Genomic DNA, 19,332 nt, shown 5'->3' on the forward strand with positions numbered 1-19,332 from the left:
TAGCTCCTTTGTTTTTCACACAACCAAGTCATCTTTTTTTTTTTCTTTCAAGCAACAATATTTGGGGTGAGAATTAGGGGTAAGCTAATGAGTCGGACTTAAATTGGCAATGAATTCACCATCTAAAGGAGCCCATAGTCGAGCTTACGGCATCCCACTTAAAAGTAAAATAAACAATCGATGCATATTCCACTTTCGAGTTTAGACAACGTTGAATTAGTAACAGATACATGATCAGCACAACAAAGAATAACTTATACGACATAATTGTTCTACTTCTACAATCACAATCGACTACAAACACGAAAGCTATAACAAAAGAATATCTCGGTTCATCCGTATATCTTAATGTCATGGAAGAAAACCCCTGCATTGATGCTCACCAACGCGTCGTCCCTTAACAGTTTGCACACAGAATTGAATTACACCGAGAAGCATACGTTGGCAAGCAAGCTCAAGAGTCGTTCGGGAGGACGAACCAATAGAAGAGTTAAGTGAACCATTACAGACCAGTTTTGGCACGCTTCATCCCGCTTGAAGTGAAAGGAGAGACACTACCATATGGTTGAGGGCTCTCTTCTCGTAAATTGGATTTCAGCATAGCTAGTTCTCTCAATTGTTCCCTCTTGTAGTGGTCTTGTGACTCATCCTGAAATGAAAAATGACAATTTAATATCCATGATTTTTGTGAAAAAATGTGATTAAAAACCGAGAGTTATAGCTCACAGTTTGTGTGAAAAAATGCGATTAAAGACCAAGAAGCACTTTTATATGAATGAAGAACATCTACGTATTGTCCATTGAGGGAAGGAGAAATCAGTTTCATGATTTGTTGCAATACGTATTTGAGAAAAAAGATACCTGATAGCGTAAAAGCAAAACAAGTATTTGTATTGGAAAGCCGAAGGGACGAGTCAGAAACGATACCATAGGTTTGAGAAGTTCTTCTATGATTTGTTTTGCCTGTCTCAACCGCATATCAACAATATTAGCAGGCAATTCAGCCTCAATTATAATGTGCAGTGGATCATTCAGATGCTCATAACCCGGTCTTCCCCTCAACGATTCCTCCTTGAGAATAACAAGGCAAGAAACACGTGTCAAAATACATAAACAAAATAGATAGCATAAAATGGAACACAAGAAGAAGAAAAAAATGAACTTGATTTGAAATAATGAAAATTTCTTTTCTTAATAAATGACAAAACAGGGAATAATTCTACCTTGTCAATATCTCTTATTGAACATTTTCCTCTTATGTACACACGACAACCTGTAGAAGCTTCCACCCGCTTTAGTGAATTGCCTCTAGGACCCAGAAGCCGGCCAACAAAATTGAACTACAAAATACAAGTTTCAGTACCACAAACAAGAGAATTCTGAGATAAGGTCCTTAAATAAGAACTTTTTTTCTCAGTCGATCATTAAATCATGTGCGGCTGAGAATTCTGAGATGCTTTGAGAAACATGTACTTATTTTAAGAACCTTATTAAATAATAACTTTGTGTGTGTGTGTGTGCTTGCGCATGCAAACACCTCCCAGTAACATGTTTTTGTTAGCATTAAACCAACTACCTTGAATTTAAGATTGCAATTTAGCAACGTTTCTTAACGCACTGTCAAGTTATATGAGTGGCTTACATTTGGAAAGCTGTCTACTGGAATATCCAAGCGCAAAATCCTCTTCACAATGTAGGAACTTGGGCTTGATGGTGCAACTTGCCACTCCATATTCATCCCTTGTGGACCACCTAATCTCTGTTACATTAGACAACCAAAGCCAAACTATTGAAACTAGACGCAAAAAAGATGAACAGATGTAATGTTGCGGTACTGATAAAAAGATAAAACTGAGAAAAAGAGGGAAGATGGGAACCTGTAGCGCATTCCATATAAAATAAATGTGAAAAGAGTATTATAATACAGTCAACGTAGTGGTAATCCAAACTTGTCAAGCAACATAAAATGGCAAGAGAGTAAATAAAATCAATTAAACTTTAACCGTATTATAAAGCTGAAACTTCCACTATTTACCATATAATAATGGATTTAGTGGTATATGAAGCCAGTGCATTTACTGAAACTCCTGCCTTAACCACACTTTGACTATATCCTGGATCAAAATGAATTCACAATTGAGAAAGCCGCCTAATGCAAACACATGAATTCAGAAAAAGTCAGTGGATAACTGACCCAGGAAGAAACAATGCCGTAGGCTGATACATAAGAATGTTTTGGCAGTCCTCAAGTCCACAAAAAGAGTAAGCAACACTGTGTCTCAACCTGTGGATAGAAGACCACCATAATTAACTTCCATATTCCCCATACTGCATTGCACATTCTAATCCCACTTGGCAAGATCCAAGTCTTCCGAGTGGAATACTACTGGCTATCTCTCAGGACCTGAATATGCTTTCTTCTTGCTGAATGCCACACTACTATTTACGAGTTTTATAACTAGTTTTTCAGACTGACATTCTTTTCATACCAGTTACGGAGGTATGCACAGACAAACATACAAATCTAGCAGGAAACTCATTTAGGCATATGCATATTAATTAAATCAGGCAGGGGGCAGCAAGAAAGATAATCAATAAACTACTGTGTTATATATAAAATAAAATGAAAGTGCGGATGTGCAAAATAATGGTGTTGCATTAGGGAGTATATAATTGCCAACACTTACATCATGAGGCCGTCCGTTCCAGCCACCGAGGCCTGACCCTCTATATTTTGGCATTATGTCTGAACCAATAGGGCTAGGACTTCCACGTTGCAGTCTGTCAAAGTCACCAAACCCTTGGTTGGGCATCATTCCAGAGACGCGAATTATCTCTATCAATACAGAAGAGTACCCAAGTTAGCAATTTCCTTCCTCAACATAGAACACAATGAAAACAAGAATATAGAGCATGGAATCAGTTTCCTGTCTGAGTTCAGCTCGTCAATATTACGAATAGAAAACTCATGAGTAGGAGTGATTAGTGATTACACGAAATGATGGAACACATAACGTAAACAAACATACAAGTCAACTCCAACACGGGGGGAAAAAAGAAGTGTTCCATTTTACCCCAAAGAGTTAAATCTTCATGCCCTTCCTATATGCAGAAATTTGACATTATACTCTCCTTGTCAACAAGTTCAGATCCTTTTTCCTCAATCATTTCATAGTTCATCAATTACCCAATTCCGAAATACAGAAAGGAACAGCAGGTATAGCTTTTTCATGGCATAATCACAATTGGGTCACGGGAAAAAGATGAAGGACTCCGGTTTCAGCACAAACAACATCCAGAAAAGCTATTAAACAAAACACACAGAGAGAGAACAGCATAGAGCTTTTCCATTGCACAATCTCAATTGGGTTCACAAACAAAAGCTCAAAAACACCCAAAACAATTCCAAATCCGAATCAGAACACAGAAAATAAGAACTTAATCCGATAGTAAAAAGATGGTTTTGGTAGAAACCTTGATTCAAGAGGCGGCCGCATATGGGGACGACCTGAGCGAAAGGCCCGAGCTTTTGGTGCTCCGCCAACAGCTCCGTCAAGTACTGGCTGTCCACATCGGGCAGCGTTCTCAGGTGCGGAGAAAGCGCTCTCGCCGGTGAGAAATTCTGAGCGTATGAACCCGACATTGAAATCCCAATGGAGGAAAAGAGCTAAGAAGGGTACAGAATTCAGAATTGAGTGAAATGGTGAGAGACTTGTACTGTGCTGGTCCGCTGAGTTTGTTGGGTAGAAGTGAAAGTAATGGTGGGCAGAGTGGTGGGGTTTAGAATTGAGAGGGTTTTAATGGCGTCTTTTGCTTGCCTGCTTTAGCTAGAGAGAGAAATAGAGAGGAGAGAGAGGCGATGCGGACTCCATATCTTTCAGATTTTCAGACACTCTCTCTCCTCTCTAGCTCCTTCCTTCTCTGTCGTTGCTGTAAGATTTTACGATCGACACCTCACGCCGACACTGACAGGAGGAGGATAGCGAGTGAAACCACGCGCTTTCGCAGCGGGTGAAATCGTGGATCCAATCGGCTGCTGTGGAAAGGTCACCGGATGTGGGACCAGGGGCCGCGGGGTGGGGCCGGATCCAGCTTGTGAGTAGTGCAAATGAAAACCACTCTCCTTTCTCAGGTGGGGCTCGCGTTCCTCCTTCACTCCCTTGAATATTCGCATCGTTAGTCTACACCTCCTACACTATGCAATTTTTGTTTAAAAATATACAATTAGAGATGAGACTAATATTAATAATCACGTAAGTAATTGTCAACTGTTAATATATTTAAGAACTAGTAGCGGTCTATTAATAGGTTATGATTACGATTTATATTGATTATTGTACACAAGTAGTTACGTATTTCTATTGTATTTATTTATGAAAATTATTATTATCACTACAAAAATTTTATTCTACACTCCTTACAAGTGTATTTTTCTTTCCAAATATAGAAAGTTTGGAGTGTAAAATGAGATTTTTGGAGTGCCAATAACAATTCCCTTATTTATATCTGATGATTGTTCACATGTAGAAGAGGATTATTAAAGCATGGTCTGTTTTTTAATTACGTTTAGTACAAATTATCCACCACGAAGTGGTCCTGTGATTGGGGACAAATTTTAGGTCTGTGTTCCACACGATACATCTTGGGTTCAATTCTTGGCTTTGGTATCATGATGGTGGCTAGGAAAAGCTGAAATATCTCTGGTCTTACTTGTCCTAAAAAAAATGAACTACCGTGACCAAAACACGAATTGATTCCCTTTATAAAAAAAATTATGAATTTACAAAAACAGTGCAATAATGGTCTTAATGCAAGGATGGGAGTGTCAAGTTGTCTTCTTGTTCTTTGAATATAAAGAGTTTGGTTAGTTGAAGTCGGTTGCTCTATGAACCACAACTTGGTATTCTTGGAAACTTGAGGTCATAGGATATGATTTTGATGGCAGCTAGTTTGACCAACGCTCTACACAATGAGAAACTTCTTTATTCATTTACGTAACCACGTATCAACGATGAATACTAAATACAATTGTACATGTATTGTTGGCGTATATAATTTTAAATATAATTGTACTTTTGGTTCATGGAGTTTCCCTACTTTTTTATTTGGCATCAGATTCATCATTAATGAAAATTGAACTTAACACATTATAATTACTGGTAAAGAGGGATACAACAACGCTCGAACACCAAAATCTAGCCTCAATGCATCTCAAAAGTATTTTGATTTAGTTTATTTTTGCCTCATCCTATGTAATGTTGTGGGGGCGAGTCTTAGCACAACGGAAATGTTGCTCCTTTGTGACCTAAAAATTATGGGTTCGAGTCGTGAAAACAGTTTCTTTGCAAAACAGGAGTACGACTACGTAGGATAGACATTTTTCCCTCCTCTCCCCACTCATGACCCCCACACAAAACGGAGAGCCTTACTGACTTGGGGTCACCCCCTTTTAATATAATGGTGGTAAGTTGTGTTTGGTATAACTAAATGAATACACAAAAACAATGTCATTAGGGTTTTGCAAGATGTGCATGATTTTAATAATTTTGGGAGGTTCCCAAAGGCGACATGGGACTGTTTTGATCCCTACCTGCATTGTTGTCTCCGGCGCAACGTGCTTTGCCTATTAGAGGAATCCTATGCAGCTATGCTTCATTTCCAACCATGTCTTAAGAGAAAAGTAAAACAAAAAACAATTTAAAAAAAAAAAAAAAAACGAACAAACAAGGTAGTTTAATCACTCTGTTTTTGTAAACTAAAATTAGAGTAATATATGCTAGCAACCTATTTTTATAAATCTTCTCGTTTTACCCTATCATCTTAGAATATGCACGAAGATTCAAATCGCTTGTTTTTTAATTCATTTTTTAATCAGTTCCGTCAATAATCAACTAAATTTAAAATCGTTTAGTCATCTTATGGACAGTCAGTAACTAATGAACCTTGTTATTTAGTTAGATACTAAAATTTCACCAACGTTAATAAAACAAAAACAATTTCTGATTTGGTTGATTTTCTTCTGTTAAAGTTTATCTTTAAAGCTTAATTTAAAAAATAAACGATTCCAACCGTAATACAACGTTATAGAATGATACAGACAACCGTACAGATAAAACGAGAAAGTTTGATTGAAAAGTTCAGAGTAGCATTCCAATATAATTATGTTCATATATTTAAAGATTTGATGCATAAGTAGGGCGCCGAATGAAATGAATTCTTAAAGAAAAAAAAGGTAAGCAAGGAGCTGTCCACAACCTTTGGACATTACATCTGTCTTGAAGTTGTTTGCTCAACTGGCACATAGGAAAGTAGTTAAAACTATATTAGGCAAATATTCCTTGTTTTAAACTAACCGTCATGCTATCTATCCATCTCTTTGATTCCTCAAAAGAAATAAAGAAAAGTAGTCAGTCCGATTCTGAATCATTAGTCCATCTAGTTGTACGAAAATGAGCCCACTAGTACCCATGACTCTATATAAAGATGACTCATTTCATGGCATATTGTATATCGTTATTGCGGTATTTCATGTCAATAATATAATGTCATGTATAAACACATGTTTATAGAGTAGCGGTATAACTGTTTAGTTAAAGTTGCTTTCTTGTTTGAAGGCTTTGACATCGAAGTATGTTCAGTTAAAATGCTACATTCCACTCAGTGATGAACGTTTTATGCAAGACTTAATCATTGCAAGATCCACTAAATCCTTATATGTAAAATCTAAACTGTTGATTTTTCCAAACTATTCAGTAGTCGCCAAATATGAACAAATAATCAATGGCGACCTTGTGTAGTTGGCATATGCTTCAGAATTTCATGATTTTTAATGCTTTAGTAAAATGTCACATGGGCAGGTGGAATACTATTTATACACCGCATTTGATTTGTTGGTCCAAAACCTTTCATTTCATGTGACCAAAGTTCATACCCCAAGTTTATAGAGCATTCAATTTTTAAAAATAAGCTTGTGAGGGGGATGAGACCATCTGTTCAATTATATTTAATACATCTACTCTGTTGCACATTGATATCGAGGATAAATTACACGCAACTAGGACCCCAAACTTGCGGTATCACAAACCAAAAACGCAATATTATGTGAGAAACTAAAACATATGACATTATGATAGGCTTCGGATACCACCAGCTTATCATCCCACTTGCATGTAAATTTCTCTCGTCCATTCAAATTTGTGGCTGTTGGTATAAATATGCAAAGAGATAATTCAACTCCCAAGCACTAATAAATTAACGTTGTGGAATCACAAGCTTGAAAGCTTAAAACTCACAACACATGAACTACATCACATACAGGCCAAGCGATTGGGAGGACCGATTATACATGGCAAAAAGTATATTACAAACAACAGATAATATTGCTACAAATTCAAGCCTTTGTTGAAAGTACATATCCCTTTGCCAATCAAAGAGGAAAAGATTCAGCGTTATTCGGTGCCATTTTCCATCATTGGGAAGTATTTTGGGAAGCTCCCTGGACTTCTGATGGCTGTGAAGGATAAGGAGGGATGACCTGAGTTGATGAAAAGTTACGTCAAAGTCGGTCAAGAAGGCAGTGGGGGAAACAGGGACTAGGAAAGACTGGAAACTAGAAGGTACCTTGATGGGATAAACTTCGGTGACTTCTTCATTTCCCTCATCCAAGTATACAACATCCTGCATAGTGAGTTGGTGATATTCGACAACCTCCCTTAAGAAACGGTTTTCACGTGCATATACTGAATTTTCGTGTGCCAATCTAGCCTTTTCTGCCAACAGGGTTTCCAATTGCAGTCTTATCTGAACAGAAATATTATTATCAAACACATTGCAACCCAATGCCATTATGGATATAGAAAGAGATATGATGCACAAACATTGCAATGTAAACAAGGAGATTACTGTACCGGAATATCGTAACTTTCACAAGTCTCAACAGAAATTAAGAAAGGAAAGTGGCAATGTGACAGAATGAACCAAAAAACACTAGAAGTGAAGAAATGGAAAAAAATGGATACCATATCATCATCTTCAGGGTTGTCTCCCCTTTCACGATTCTCCCGAAGGATTTTGTTTTCTTCCTCCAGCTGAGCACATCGCTCCTTCGCAAAAGCAAAATCTGCTTTGACAGTCTTCAACTCCCGAAGAAGAAGTTTTGCTTTGGCAGCCATTGCCATTGCAACCTGTAGTGCAAAAACAAAAGGGCAAATCATGCATCTTACTATTACAAGTAACATAAAAACATCAAACAACTATGATAGAAGGCATTTTGTATAAAACTCGGCCATCTTAAAATTCCTCCTTTTTCCTGCTCTTATAAATAAGATAGAGTGGGCGGCACTAAGCCTATGGTTCAAAAGATGCTACGCATGAGCCCAATTGCAAAGCTTATGGATGAAGCATTGAAGTCATTCGAGACTTTTCATTCCATTAAGTGTTGGGGCACATCAGATTCAATTGATTTTCATACATGATAGAAGAAAACTAGTTACATCCTATTAAACTATTCCAAGATTCCAACATTGTTCATATCCCACTATAATAACAAATTTGAAAAGCTCAACCCACACCAAGAAACATCTATTATATCAACCAGTGACACAAAAGTTGCCACCTTACGTCGCGAGATGCCTTCAATTGGAGTTCGAGGTCAGCTTGCGTCTGAGATTGTGATTTTTGCGCAGAATCACTAGGCTTTTTCCTGATATGCTTACGAGTCTCTTGAATAATGTCTGCAGTCCCCTTCTCAACAATCGTACGACCCTCCTGTCAAAGAGTGAACGGTAGACGGTGCATATATGATCAAATACACACAAGTACCAATTATTGGACCAACTCCAGAGTATAGAGACAGTCAAAGATAAAATTGCATAAATATGCATAATGCAATGACTTTGTCCAGATGCAAAAACACACGCATAGAGTCAATGTTCCATTCTTATTAGCATTATTTATAAACACACCAGGATACCTATACTACGTTTCAAGAAAAAAGTGAAACAGCGGGTGAAATATTGGAATTACTTTTGGAAGCATGAGAAAAATGTTTAAACTCAAAGGTCAATTTAACATAAATTCACATTGCCTACCTCCAAAGCATTCCCAATGGTGCCACTAATGTAACTAAGTGATGATGTAAATGCACCCAATCCCTTCTGTAATGGGGGATTCTCTGTCTTTCCGCGGCTCTCAACAAATTGGTTTGGTTCAGGATACTGCAAATAGTTAGTAGATACACAAATTAGAGTATTAAATGCTATTAGTCTAAAAATACACAATCATTAAACAATGCAGCAGCAACTATAAGTCTTTTGAAAATGCCAAGCTACTATAAAGGCACGATGAAGACTGTATCTCACCTTACCCCTTGTAGGTGTAGATGGCATGTCCACCCTTGTTGTTCGGGGTGAATCATAATCATGAGCCCCATTATCGTCGTCGTCGAGAATGGCTTTGGCTTTTCTAGCAAGAACACCCCAAAACCCATGTTTGGATTCATTCACATTCTTGAATGAAGTATACTCATGCGACTGAAAATCCCACAAAAAGCAACAAAATTTAAGTAATTGGCAGAATAAAAACCGCAACCGGATGCAACAAAACACACAATTCACGGATGAAAAAGCACAAAAGCCTATGAATCCAAAGACCTTGGAGGACGGAGAAGAGGATGCAGTAGTGGAGGGGTTGGAATATCGGGAAGGGAATGAGGACGTTGGGGAGGAGGAGTTGACAGGAGCCTGGGCACCGCGAGCAGCGTAAGCGGAGGAGAGAGAGGAGTCGCGATGCGCCGACGAGGCTCGAATAGCTTTGGCCGCAAGCGAATCGTCGGACTGCAGCAAAGGTAGCGGGTACAGAGATTTATCTTCCTCTTCTTCAAATCGAAAGCTCGTGCTTGATGTCGATGACGACGACGAAACCTGCTGCCTTCTTCTGTAAGCCATTTCCGACTACCCTCTTTCCTCCACGCAATCGAATTTCAAAACCGTAATTCCCAAATCAATTTCTGAGCCTATGACACTCGCCTCTCATTCAAAACCCGAGCTTTTGCTCTCTTTTTCCTGCGTTTTGCTTCCGGAAAAACAGAGTCTCCCTGCGACTGCACGGATTGGAAACTGAAGAGGGCGGATGAAGAAAGCCCTAGTTTTTGGAAACCCTAGTACAGTCACAGAGAAGAAGATCTCCTTCCTCCGCCTTCAGCCGAATGAATCGGCTCTCTTTCTTCCGAAACTCACCTGTCTGTCTGTGTTGCGTTCGTCAACGCCCCTCCTACTTTCCTTTGAAACAGAGTTACTGTTCTTTTGATTTGAGCCTAGTGCTTTGATCGGCCCAGGGTTTCGGAGATGGGCCTTTTTCTTGTACACAAGACATAGTCACAAAAGGGACCCATTTTCTTTTCCAAATTCAACAGTATGTAAGCCGAACTCTAAATACAATTGACAATTGTAGTTTCACTTGTAGTAAGAGGTATATTTGGTTCGGCTTCAGTGAATGGCAAGTTCAATATTAACTTGTTATGTTGATTAATTGTGCTTAAATTGCTCCTTGTTTCTTGATACAGGCAATCTTAAGGAAAGGAGGAATCGAACAAGGGGCTCAAGAACAAGAGTAAATACTCTTAACCAATAAAACAAATCTCTCGCCCTTTTAGTATAAAGTTGCGTTGCATATAAAAAACCCTAATATTAATGTCTTATTCCAAATAGATTAAGTGTGAATAGGGAGATAGGGTTGGGTCTTTAAAAGAATTCTCAAATTTTATAGTTTGATCGTATAGTTTTTAAAATTTTCAATTTGAGTCCTGAAATTTTAAATATAATGACAAACTGACGCCAAACATGTCATGACAATTGTTTAATCATGTCCTAGCCATGTCCAAAAGTCAAAGGACACTCTAAAATTCGTGCTCTACGTTCAATCTACATGTTTGACACTACATACTTGAAACTTAAAATGCCAATACGAAATATACGCTTACACTCGATCAACATATAACAAGTTTTTTTCTTCTGTTTTTGGATGGAAAACTAATTTAAATTTTGAACGCATTTTAAATATTGAAAAAAAGGGGCATCACTACGAGCTTATTGGTCATGTTCATTGTTTTTAAGTCCAGTTTTTTCTTTGCCATTCTTTTTGGTATTCAAATCAATTTGTTATATACGCAACAAAAGAACAATGACTCCTTAGTTGGGTTGCTTGCTCTTATCAATAACACACTATATAATAGCAGACATGGACAAGTCACAGTTGCTGCTTGCATAACAAAAGTCTTACCAACTCATTAATAGTTCAAGTTAAAAATAAGGGTAGTCTTATATGCACACGTATTTTTACTTCTCACACATCACTCTCAATTTTCAACTATCGAATTAAATGAATTGAAGAAGATCAATGGACAAAAATTAACAAAGGTGTATGAAAAATGAAAAGGGGTGTGCGACAATTGTCTTTGTACACTTGACTTAAAGAGAATGCTATAGATGGGATCTTGGATTGAGAATTGAGGAAACAATTAAAACCATACAAAACCAATCAAATCGAAAACCATTACGTCCATGCGAAATATCTTGTATACAGTACAAGACATAAAAATATCAAATTTGAAAATAGTTGCTAGGTCCTAAAATGAATTTTGTACGTGTTCATGTCCATTTTAATTACTCTTATTCTGTCACGCCTGAGTCACCAAGCGAGACCTTGTCTTTATATTACGGAGAAATTAGGTTCTCATCCTTCATTTTGCTATTTCATTGATTAAAATCATATTCCTTTTTAATTTTTGATCAAGGTCCTTGGGTATTAATAATATCATTAATTATTTTAATAATATTTTTTTTATTTCTAAATATATTCATTTAATGTTAAAAATGTTACAATTAGTATATTTATATTTATGACTAAATTTTTTATCATATATTTTTAGTTTTTGTTTGTACCCATTTTAAATTTATAATTCTTTTTTATTTTGTACCAATTTTCTTTTCAGTTTTAATTTGTACCCATATATTAATTTCTTTTTGTGCTCATATTTTTTAAAGTTTATTTGTATTTGAACCCATATATATATATTATTTTTTATTTTTTATTTTTGCTAAATGTACCCATGCTAATTATATGTACCCATTCATGTAAAACTTTTTAATCTTAAAATGTACTCATTCTTAAATATACCAATTTGTTATATGTAAAATGTACCCTTTTTTTTTATATATAAAATCTATTCAATTTTTTAAAATCCATTTTTAAACTTATATTATATGGGTACATTCTTTTTTCTTTGATTTTAAAATGTATCCATGTCAAGTTTAATCTAAGAAATTTACTAATGTTATTAAGCCTAATATCTTTTTTATTTTTATTTTTTGTGATTTTGAAGAATGTACCCATGTTTTGATACAATATTTTTTTGGTTAATTTTGATGAATGTACCATGTTTATATACACACACACACACAATAGTATATTTATATTTTAATATTTTTAATCCCACAAATTATGGTTTTTTATTTAAAATCTCATTTATATAAACAACTACAATTTCTAATTTAAAAAATGTAGTAACGTACATAGAAATAAATGATCCTATTGATTTAAGGGACCTCGATCAAAAATTAAAAACCAACAACCTATTCCTTTTTAATTTTTGATCAAGGTCCTTGGGTATTAATAATATCATTAATTATTTTAATAATAAAATATTTTTTTATTTCTACATATATTCATTTAATGTTAAAAATGTTACAATTAGTGTCACATCCCGGTCCGGGGCGGATCACTTCCTGGGCCCGCTCCACCACCGTAGCACGATATTGTTCGCTTTGGGCTTACCATTCCCTCACGGTTTTGTTTTTGGGAACTCACGAGCAACTTCCCAGTGGGTCATCCATCATGAGATTGCTCTAGCCCACTTCTCGCTTAACTTCGGAGTTCCTATGGAACCCGAAGCCAGTGAGTTCCCAAAAGGCCTTGTGCTAGGTAGGGATGGAAATATACATATAAGGATCACTTCCCTGGGCGATGTGGATGTCACAATCCACCCCCCTTAGGGACCCGACGTCCTCGTCGGCACACCACGGCCAGGGTTAGGCTCTGATACCAATTGTCACATCCCCGCTCGTGGTGGATCACTTCTCAGGCCCGCTCCACCACCGTAGCACGATATTGTCCGCTTTGGGCTTACCATTCCCTCACGGTTTTGTTTTTGGGAACTCACGAGCAACTTCCCAGTGGGTCACCCATCATGGGATTGCTCTAGCCCCTTTCTCGCTTAACTTCGGAGTTCCTATGGAACCTGAATCCAGTGAGTTCCCAAAAGGCCTTGTGCTAGGTAGGGATGAGAATATACATATAAGGATCACTCCCCTGTACGATATGGGATGTCACAATTAGTATATTTATATTTATGACTAAATTTTATCATATATTTTTAGTTTTAGTTTGTACCCATTTTTTATTTTTAATTCTTTTTTAATTTGTACCAATTTTCTTTTCAGTTTTAATTTGTACCCATATTTTTTAAAGTTTATTTGTATTTGAACCCATTATATATATATATATATATATTTATTTATTTATTTATTTATTTATTTTTATTTATTTTTGCTAAATGTACCCATGCTAATTATATGGGTATTCATGTAAAACTTTTTAATCTTAAAATGTACTCATTCTTAAATATACCAATTTGTTATATGTAAAATGTACCTTTTTTTTATATATATATATAAAATCTATTCTATTTTTTTAAATCCATTTTTAAACTTATATGGGTACATTCTTTTTTCTTTGATTTTAAAATGTATCCATGTCAAGTTTAATCGAAGAAATTTACTAATGTTATTAAGCCTACCATCTTCTTTTTTTTTTGGTGATTTTGAAGAATGTACCCATGTTTTGATACAATAATTTTTTTGGTTAATTTTGATGAATGTACCATGTTTATATACACACACACAGTAGTATATTTATATTTTAATATTTTTAATCCCACAAATTATGGTTTTTTATTTAAAATCTCATTTATATAAACAAATAAAATTTTTAATTTAAAAAATATAGTAACGTACACATAAATAAATGATCACATTGATTTCAGGGACCTCGACCAAAAATTAAAAACTAACAACGTTTCAATCAAAGAATATTCATAGCTAAGGACCGCATCTAAAGTCTTCCTTATATTATTTACAAATTGAAATGAAGGGAACGTGCTATAATTATAAGTACTTTGAATGTACGCACGGCTTTCTGATGTTGGTTGTTAGAATATGGTGGTGGTGGTGTGAATGAAATATGAAAATGGTAGGTAAAGAGAGGGTGGCATGGCCAGTGGCTACCCTTTTCCCAGACAAAACAAACATGGGGTGGCTCTGACGGCGGTGGCAAACTCCATTATTTTGGTGTCAAATTATAAGAAAATTAATTAAAGAGTTGTTGATCGTTTCAACTTTGCAACATTGTGCTGGTGTACACATGCACATGAAGACATAACCACACGTGATCGTACTTACTTGTTTGCCTGAGCTATAAAGGAATCATCATATAGAGAGTCCTTTTGCGAGGAGATGAGGACATGGATCGGACACCCATATTCTCTCAGGGAATCCTGGACAAGGTCTCCCAATGGACCCAATCTATCTTCAACTATATACTTATGTGAGCTCTATATATAAGAGTGTAAGAGTAAGTATGTCAGTTTTATTTATATCTTTTTTACAAAAGGTAGTGTAAGTAGATTTATTGTTAGTTGTTAAGAGGAGGGAGATTAGTGAAAATCGAACTTGCATAAAGATGCATAAACATGCATAAACATGATTGCCTGCAGTCATTGTGATAAAAGTGTCATCTGCTTCAGTTTTATTTGTATAAATATACTTGTATTGCTTTTAATTTTCTTTTTTTTTACTAATTTTTATTCACCTATCCTTTTTCTTTTCTTTTTTTTTTTTTATAAATTTCAGTCAATATTATAACCAATAAGAGCATCTCCAAAGGAGATGTTAAAATTGTCACGTAGGCATACAACAGTAAAAAATGGCAGCAAACTCTCTCCAACCGAGCCTTCAATTTCTTATGTGGTGTTGAGTCATTTGAAGGTAAAGCCTTTTAAAGTCAAATTTGACAGCAGATATCAAATTCATTAAATGATTTTTTAATAGATTAATATAATATATAATAAATGTTGTTATGTTTTTGAAATATTTGATTGGTTGGCTTAATTATTGGACTCCACAAAAAGATAAAAAGTTTATTAAATAACATTATTATTTAACATATCAGGGTGGAGCAAAATATTGTACAAAATGTCAAATTGCCACATAAGCTATCAACTATCATTTTGATGTTTAAAATTTGACATCTCCTTTGGAGATGCTCTAAGTAACCTAAAAAGTTTGAAGGGAAAACTGAATTTGGTGCAACAGTTAAATACAAACAAATTGTACTCTTGTTAAGGTCAATCCAAAAAAAAAAAAAAAAAAACAAAAAAAATCTAAAATAACGGGATTGAGTTTACGCCATGTTTATTTAAGGTGGAATTGATCTTGTTTTTAACTTTCTAATCACTCAGATCTCTTTTATTTCATCGCTTTTGTCTGTATCCTCCATTTCTCTCGAAAAAGCGAAATTTTACACTCCACTTACATGTAAAATCAATGAGCCCAAAACATTGGGACTTTTTCTTACTTAACTTTTATCTAAAGCAAGACTTCCTTGTGAACACTTTGATTCGTTTACAATAGTAATACGTTCTATCATCCTTTTTTTCTATATTAATTATGATTGCATGATGCACAAATAGTAAGCTTGAAAAAAACATTTCAACCACCCACAATTTATTGAAATAATTAAGAAACAGTGATCGATCCCAGAGGTGAAAAGAATATAATTTTTTTTGCCAAAAGATGAAAAGATCATAATTAATAAGCTGAAGATTTATGCCTCTGGTGTAATATTTATTCAAAAATACTAAGAAGATTTTTTTACAAATGAAACTTTTCATAATTCTTTGTCATCTTATCTTTTTAGAGATATGTGACACACATTTCAACAGTTAATTAAGGTAACGAGCTGAGTCAAACTAAATATCACTTTGACTAAGCTTGACTTGTTTCATTTTTAGAGCTCAAGCTAGACTTGGCTAGCTTTGTATCGGAGCCGAGCTCGAGTAAGCTTAAAAACTTGAAGTTCGATAAGGAGCTCAAACTGATTTGAGCTATTTAAAACAATAAAATGGTATGCTTTTGTAAGAGAACTTCGCTGCTTGCCTACACAATTTAATAATATATATATATATATATATATATTTTTTTTTGAAACTCCAAAAATTAAATTGTGACAACAACAATTATATATATATATAAACAGTATGACATATAATTTTAAAAGCTAATGCTTTAAAGTAGTATTTTTCTTTTTTCACACTTGTGTTCTCCTTGAAAACAAAATAAGAGAAGGGAACATAATATCGATCTTCGTCTTAAAGAAAATTAAAAGTGAAGATAATCAATTGAAAGTTTTTTTTTTTTTTTTTTTTGTATTTTGATGAACAATATAATCAATTTAAAGTTAGAAAGAAAGTAAACATATATAGTTATCCAAAAGCAAAAGCTCGAACATGATCTTTCATCAAAGCAAATTATAGTGAAGTAGAATCTAGTTCGAATTGTCTCGTGAATTTTAAATAAGTTGCTTATAAGCTTTACGAGTCAAACTATAGTACGATACACTTGGCTTGTTTCTTTCAAAAACTAAGCTTCCATGAACCAAAAAAGAGTTGATTCCTGGTACAAGCTTGAGCTATTTCGAGTTGGTTTACAACCCTAGCAACAATGAGTTTTGTTTGTGTCACATAAATAATTTTAACAGATTTGTTAACAAACTTTGACAATAGGAGGCAAAATGAGACACATATTAAGTTTTAAGGAGTCAAGTGACAACATTTGAATTTCAAAAAAAATAAGTGAGACTTGAATTGAGTTTTGGCTATAGAAAAAGAGAATGAATTAGGGAACTGTTATTAGCACTCCAAAAATCTTATTTTACACTCCTCATAAGTGTAATTTTCTTTCTAATTATAGAAAGTTCTGAGTGCAAAATGAGATTTTTGGAGTACGAATAACAATTCCCATGAATTATATAGAACATGTTTATTGTCATTGTGGCGTTCTGTTCTAATAATAATGACACATGTAAGTTTTTAAATACCCAAAATTGTATTATTTAATTGAGATGCCAAATAAAGATAAACTCATTTCATATAAGTTACCGAGTAATACTAGGGAGACTAAATTTGTAGACAAAATTTACAAACTAAATGATGTGTCACCAATAGGAATGAACACATTTATCAACGTTTAAGTAATAATCTAATCATCAACTTTTATGTCATTTAATTTATAAATTTTTCCTACAAATTTAATCTTCCTAGCATTACTATAAGTTACTCTCAGATGAGGAGTATTGTATATGTAGTCAAATGCGGAATTAGATCCCATCCAGATCCACTTTGTGGGGATCATAAGGATCCACACATCTTAGTGCAGTCAGAAATCATTGGACTTTTATTATTTAAAATTAAACACAAATAGTATCTGACGAAAACTGACTATACGATGTACGATAAACGGCTAGGATGTGGGGATCCCTAAGGCCATCTCCAACCGAAGGTGGGCTAGATGGCTCGTTTTAGCCCTATGGCCCTCAAAGAAATTAATATTTTAATGAACATTGCAGACCCATATTTCTTACCATCTTCAACCGAGGGACTAAAAGGTCATAGGCCAAACATAACCTTGTGATAAAAAACTATTTTCAACCGAAGGCCAATGGGCTATAGTATGAAATGTGAAGAATTAAAATAAAATGAGATAAGATAGTATGGAATGATGAAAAAATATGTGAAAAATAGTGTAGGAAAAAATTAGAAATTAAAAAAAAAGAAAGGTGGGCCAGGCAAAAGGAAAAGAACAAAAAAAAAAAAAAAAGGGCTGGCTGGAGATACTCACAAGCCCATTGATCTAGCTCTCGGTTGGAGACGATTTTCAAACTATTTTTATCCCACTGACTCTTTGAACCGTTCAATTGGAGATGCCTTAAGATCTGCACAAAATGGATCTGGAGATGATCATTTTCCGTCAATGCAATATCAGTCATCATGGGATTTAGTTTGGACCCTACATGCGGGGAGAAGGGTGAGGGGTAGGTAAGTCATTTCCGTAATCAGAATGACACAACGAGTATGAGACCCTGACTTTCTCCGCCAGACTCATCTGTGACCTCAAACCCTATATATAGCGTACTTCTGCCCTACAAACACTGAGAGAAGATTGAGACCTAGATACTAGTGCAACACACGGTAGTAAACAGTAGAGAGAGAGAGAGAGAGAGGCAAGCAAAACTATGGTCAAAGAAACCCCACCACCTCTTTCTTCTCCGCACAGTAGTGGAGAGGGTGAGCTGTATACATCAGTAGTATAATCATCTCTTTGAGTCTCTGGTTATATATGTGGAGATGCAGAGAGAGCCCCTTATATGCTAGTGTATCAATGTTGAATGAGTAAATACTAGATAGTATATGGTCATAAGTATCAATAGGTCTCCCGGAAAAGAAAGGGAAATACCACTTTTTATATTTTATTTCTTTACTTATTGTTTCTTTTAGTATATAGTAACACACAAACATCAGTGCTTTTGCCAGATTTGTGTTGAGAGATCAGGTAGATAGAGAGATCTCCAATATATCGCTTTCCCTTCTCTGATTCTGATGAAAGACAGCGACACCTCATCTCCCCCCGCCCAAAAATCTTTCTCCCTCCTCCCTCTCCCTCCTTGATTTTTGCATCACTCTTTTTGATTAATTATCTTTTTTTCTTCTCCTCAATTTAAAATTTAATTATTCAGTTATTTGATTTTTCATGGGTTTTGTCTATTTTTCTTCAGTTCTTCTGAATATATCATCACAGACTTATTCACAGTGCGGCTGCTGATGGAGGTTGAATTGCAAGGATTTACTTTTTGGTGAAGTTGTAAGGACGTTTCTGTAGAGCTTCTTTATTAGTAAGTCTGAAAGTCCTTGAGTCTATCATTTATATGTTTGCTTCATTTTTGACAAGTTGGTCCTTTATCACGTCCCGTTATATCTATTTGTTCCCACCTAACCTCCAAAAAAGGTCCTTAATTTTATTTATTTGGCTCAAATGGTCCTCAATTTTACCATGAGATTCTTTTTCGTAGAAGAAAATTATTACACCATCTTTACTAATTTAATCTTTAATTTTTCTAAATTGTGGTGGTGAAAGCTATTATACCATCTCTGTTTACTATATATAT

At 35.1% G+C, this 19,332-nt stretch overlaps 2 protein-coding genes across 2 annotated transcripts; both read right to left on the reverse strand.

Moving 5' to 3' along the window:
• Positions 1-165: 165 nt before the first annotated feature.
• On the reverse strand, positions 166-3,943 carry LOC137742325 (KH domain-containing protein At3g08620-like). Its single transcript, XM_068482167.1, has 6 exons — positions 3,475-3,943; positions 2,688-2,836; positions 1,643-1,759; positions 1,224-1,340; positions 928-1,071; positions 166-649 (listed from the first exon to the last, which is right to left on the reverse strand). The coding sequence occupies exons 1-6, from the start codon at positions 3,641-3,643 to the stop codon at positions 503-505; spliced, it is 843 nt and encodes a 280-aa protein (XP_068338268.1). The 5' UTR covers positions 3,644-3,943; the 3' UTR covers positions 166-502.
• A 3,383-nt stretch (positions 3,944-7,326) lies between these two features.
• On the reverse strand, positions 7,327-10,263 carry LOC137742680 (uncharacterized). The gene is made up of 7 exons (XM_068482607.1): positions 9,651-10,263; positions 9,360-9,530; positions 9,090-9,215; positions 8,620-8,766; positions 8,019-8,183; positions 7,621-7,800; positions 7,327-7,534 (listed from the first exon to the last, which is right to left on the reverse strand). Exons 1-7 carry the CDS (start codon positions 9,942-9,944, stop codon positions 7,469-7,471), a joined length of 1,149 nt encoding a protein of 382 aa, XP_068338708.1. The 5' UTR covers positions 9,945-10,263; the 3' UTR covers positions 7,327-7,468.
• Between the last annotated feature and the right edge of the window lie 9,069 nt (positions 10,264-19,332).

This window comes from Pyrus communis, chromosome 8 (assembly GCF_963583255.1).
Source record: "Pyrus communis chromosome 8, drPyrComm1.1, whole genome shotgun sequence".
Classification (NCBI taxonomy): Eukaryota; Viridiplantae; Streptophyta; class Magnoliopsida; order Rosales; family Rosaceae; genus Pyrus; species Pyrus communis.

Bases quoted from the DNA above. Each gene is read 5' to 3' on its own strand.
- LOC137742325 (XM_068482167.1), bottom strand. From the start codon at position 3,643: ATGTCGGGTTCATACGCTCAGAATTTCTCACCGGCGAGAGCGCTTTCT. The intron at 2,837-3,474 runs GTTTCTACCAAA...CTGTATTGATAG, and splicing joins CGGCCGCCTCTTGAATCAAG to AGATAATTCGCGTCTCTGGA. The intron at 1,341-1,642 runs GTAAGCCACTCA...TGTATTTTGTAG, and splicing joins CAGTAGACAGCTTTCCAAAT to TTCAATTTTGTTGGCCGGCT.
- LOC137742680 (XM_068482607.1), bottom strand. From the start codon at position 9,944: ATGGCTTACAGAAGAAGGCAGCAGGTTTCGTCGTCGTCATCGACATCA. The intron at 9,531-9,650 runs GTCTTTGGATTC...TGGGATTTTCAG, and splicing joins CCTCTTCTCCGTCCTCCAAG to TCGCATGAGTATACTTCATT. The intron at 8,184-8,619 runs GTAAGGTGGCAA...TTTGCACTACAG, and splicing joins AATTGAAGGCATCTCGCGAC to GTTGCAATGGCAATGGCTGC.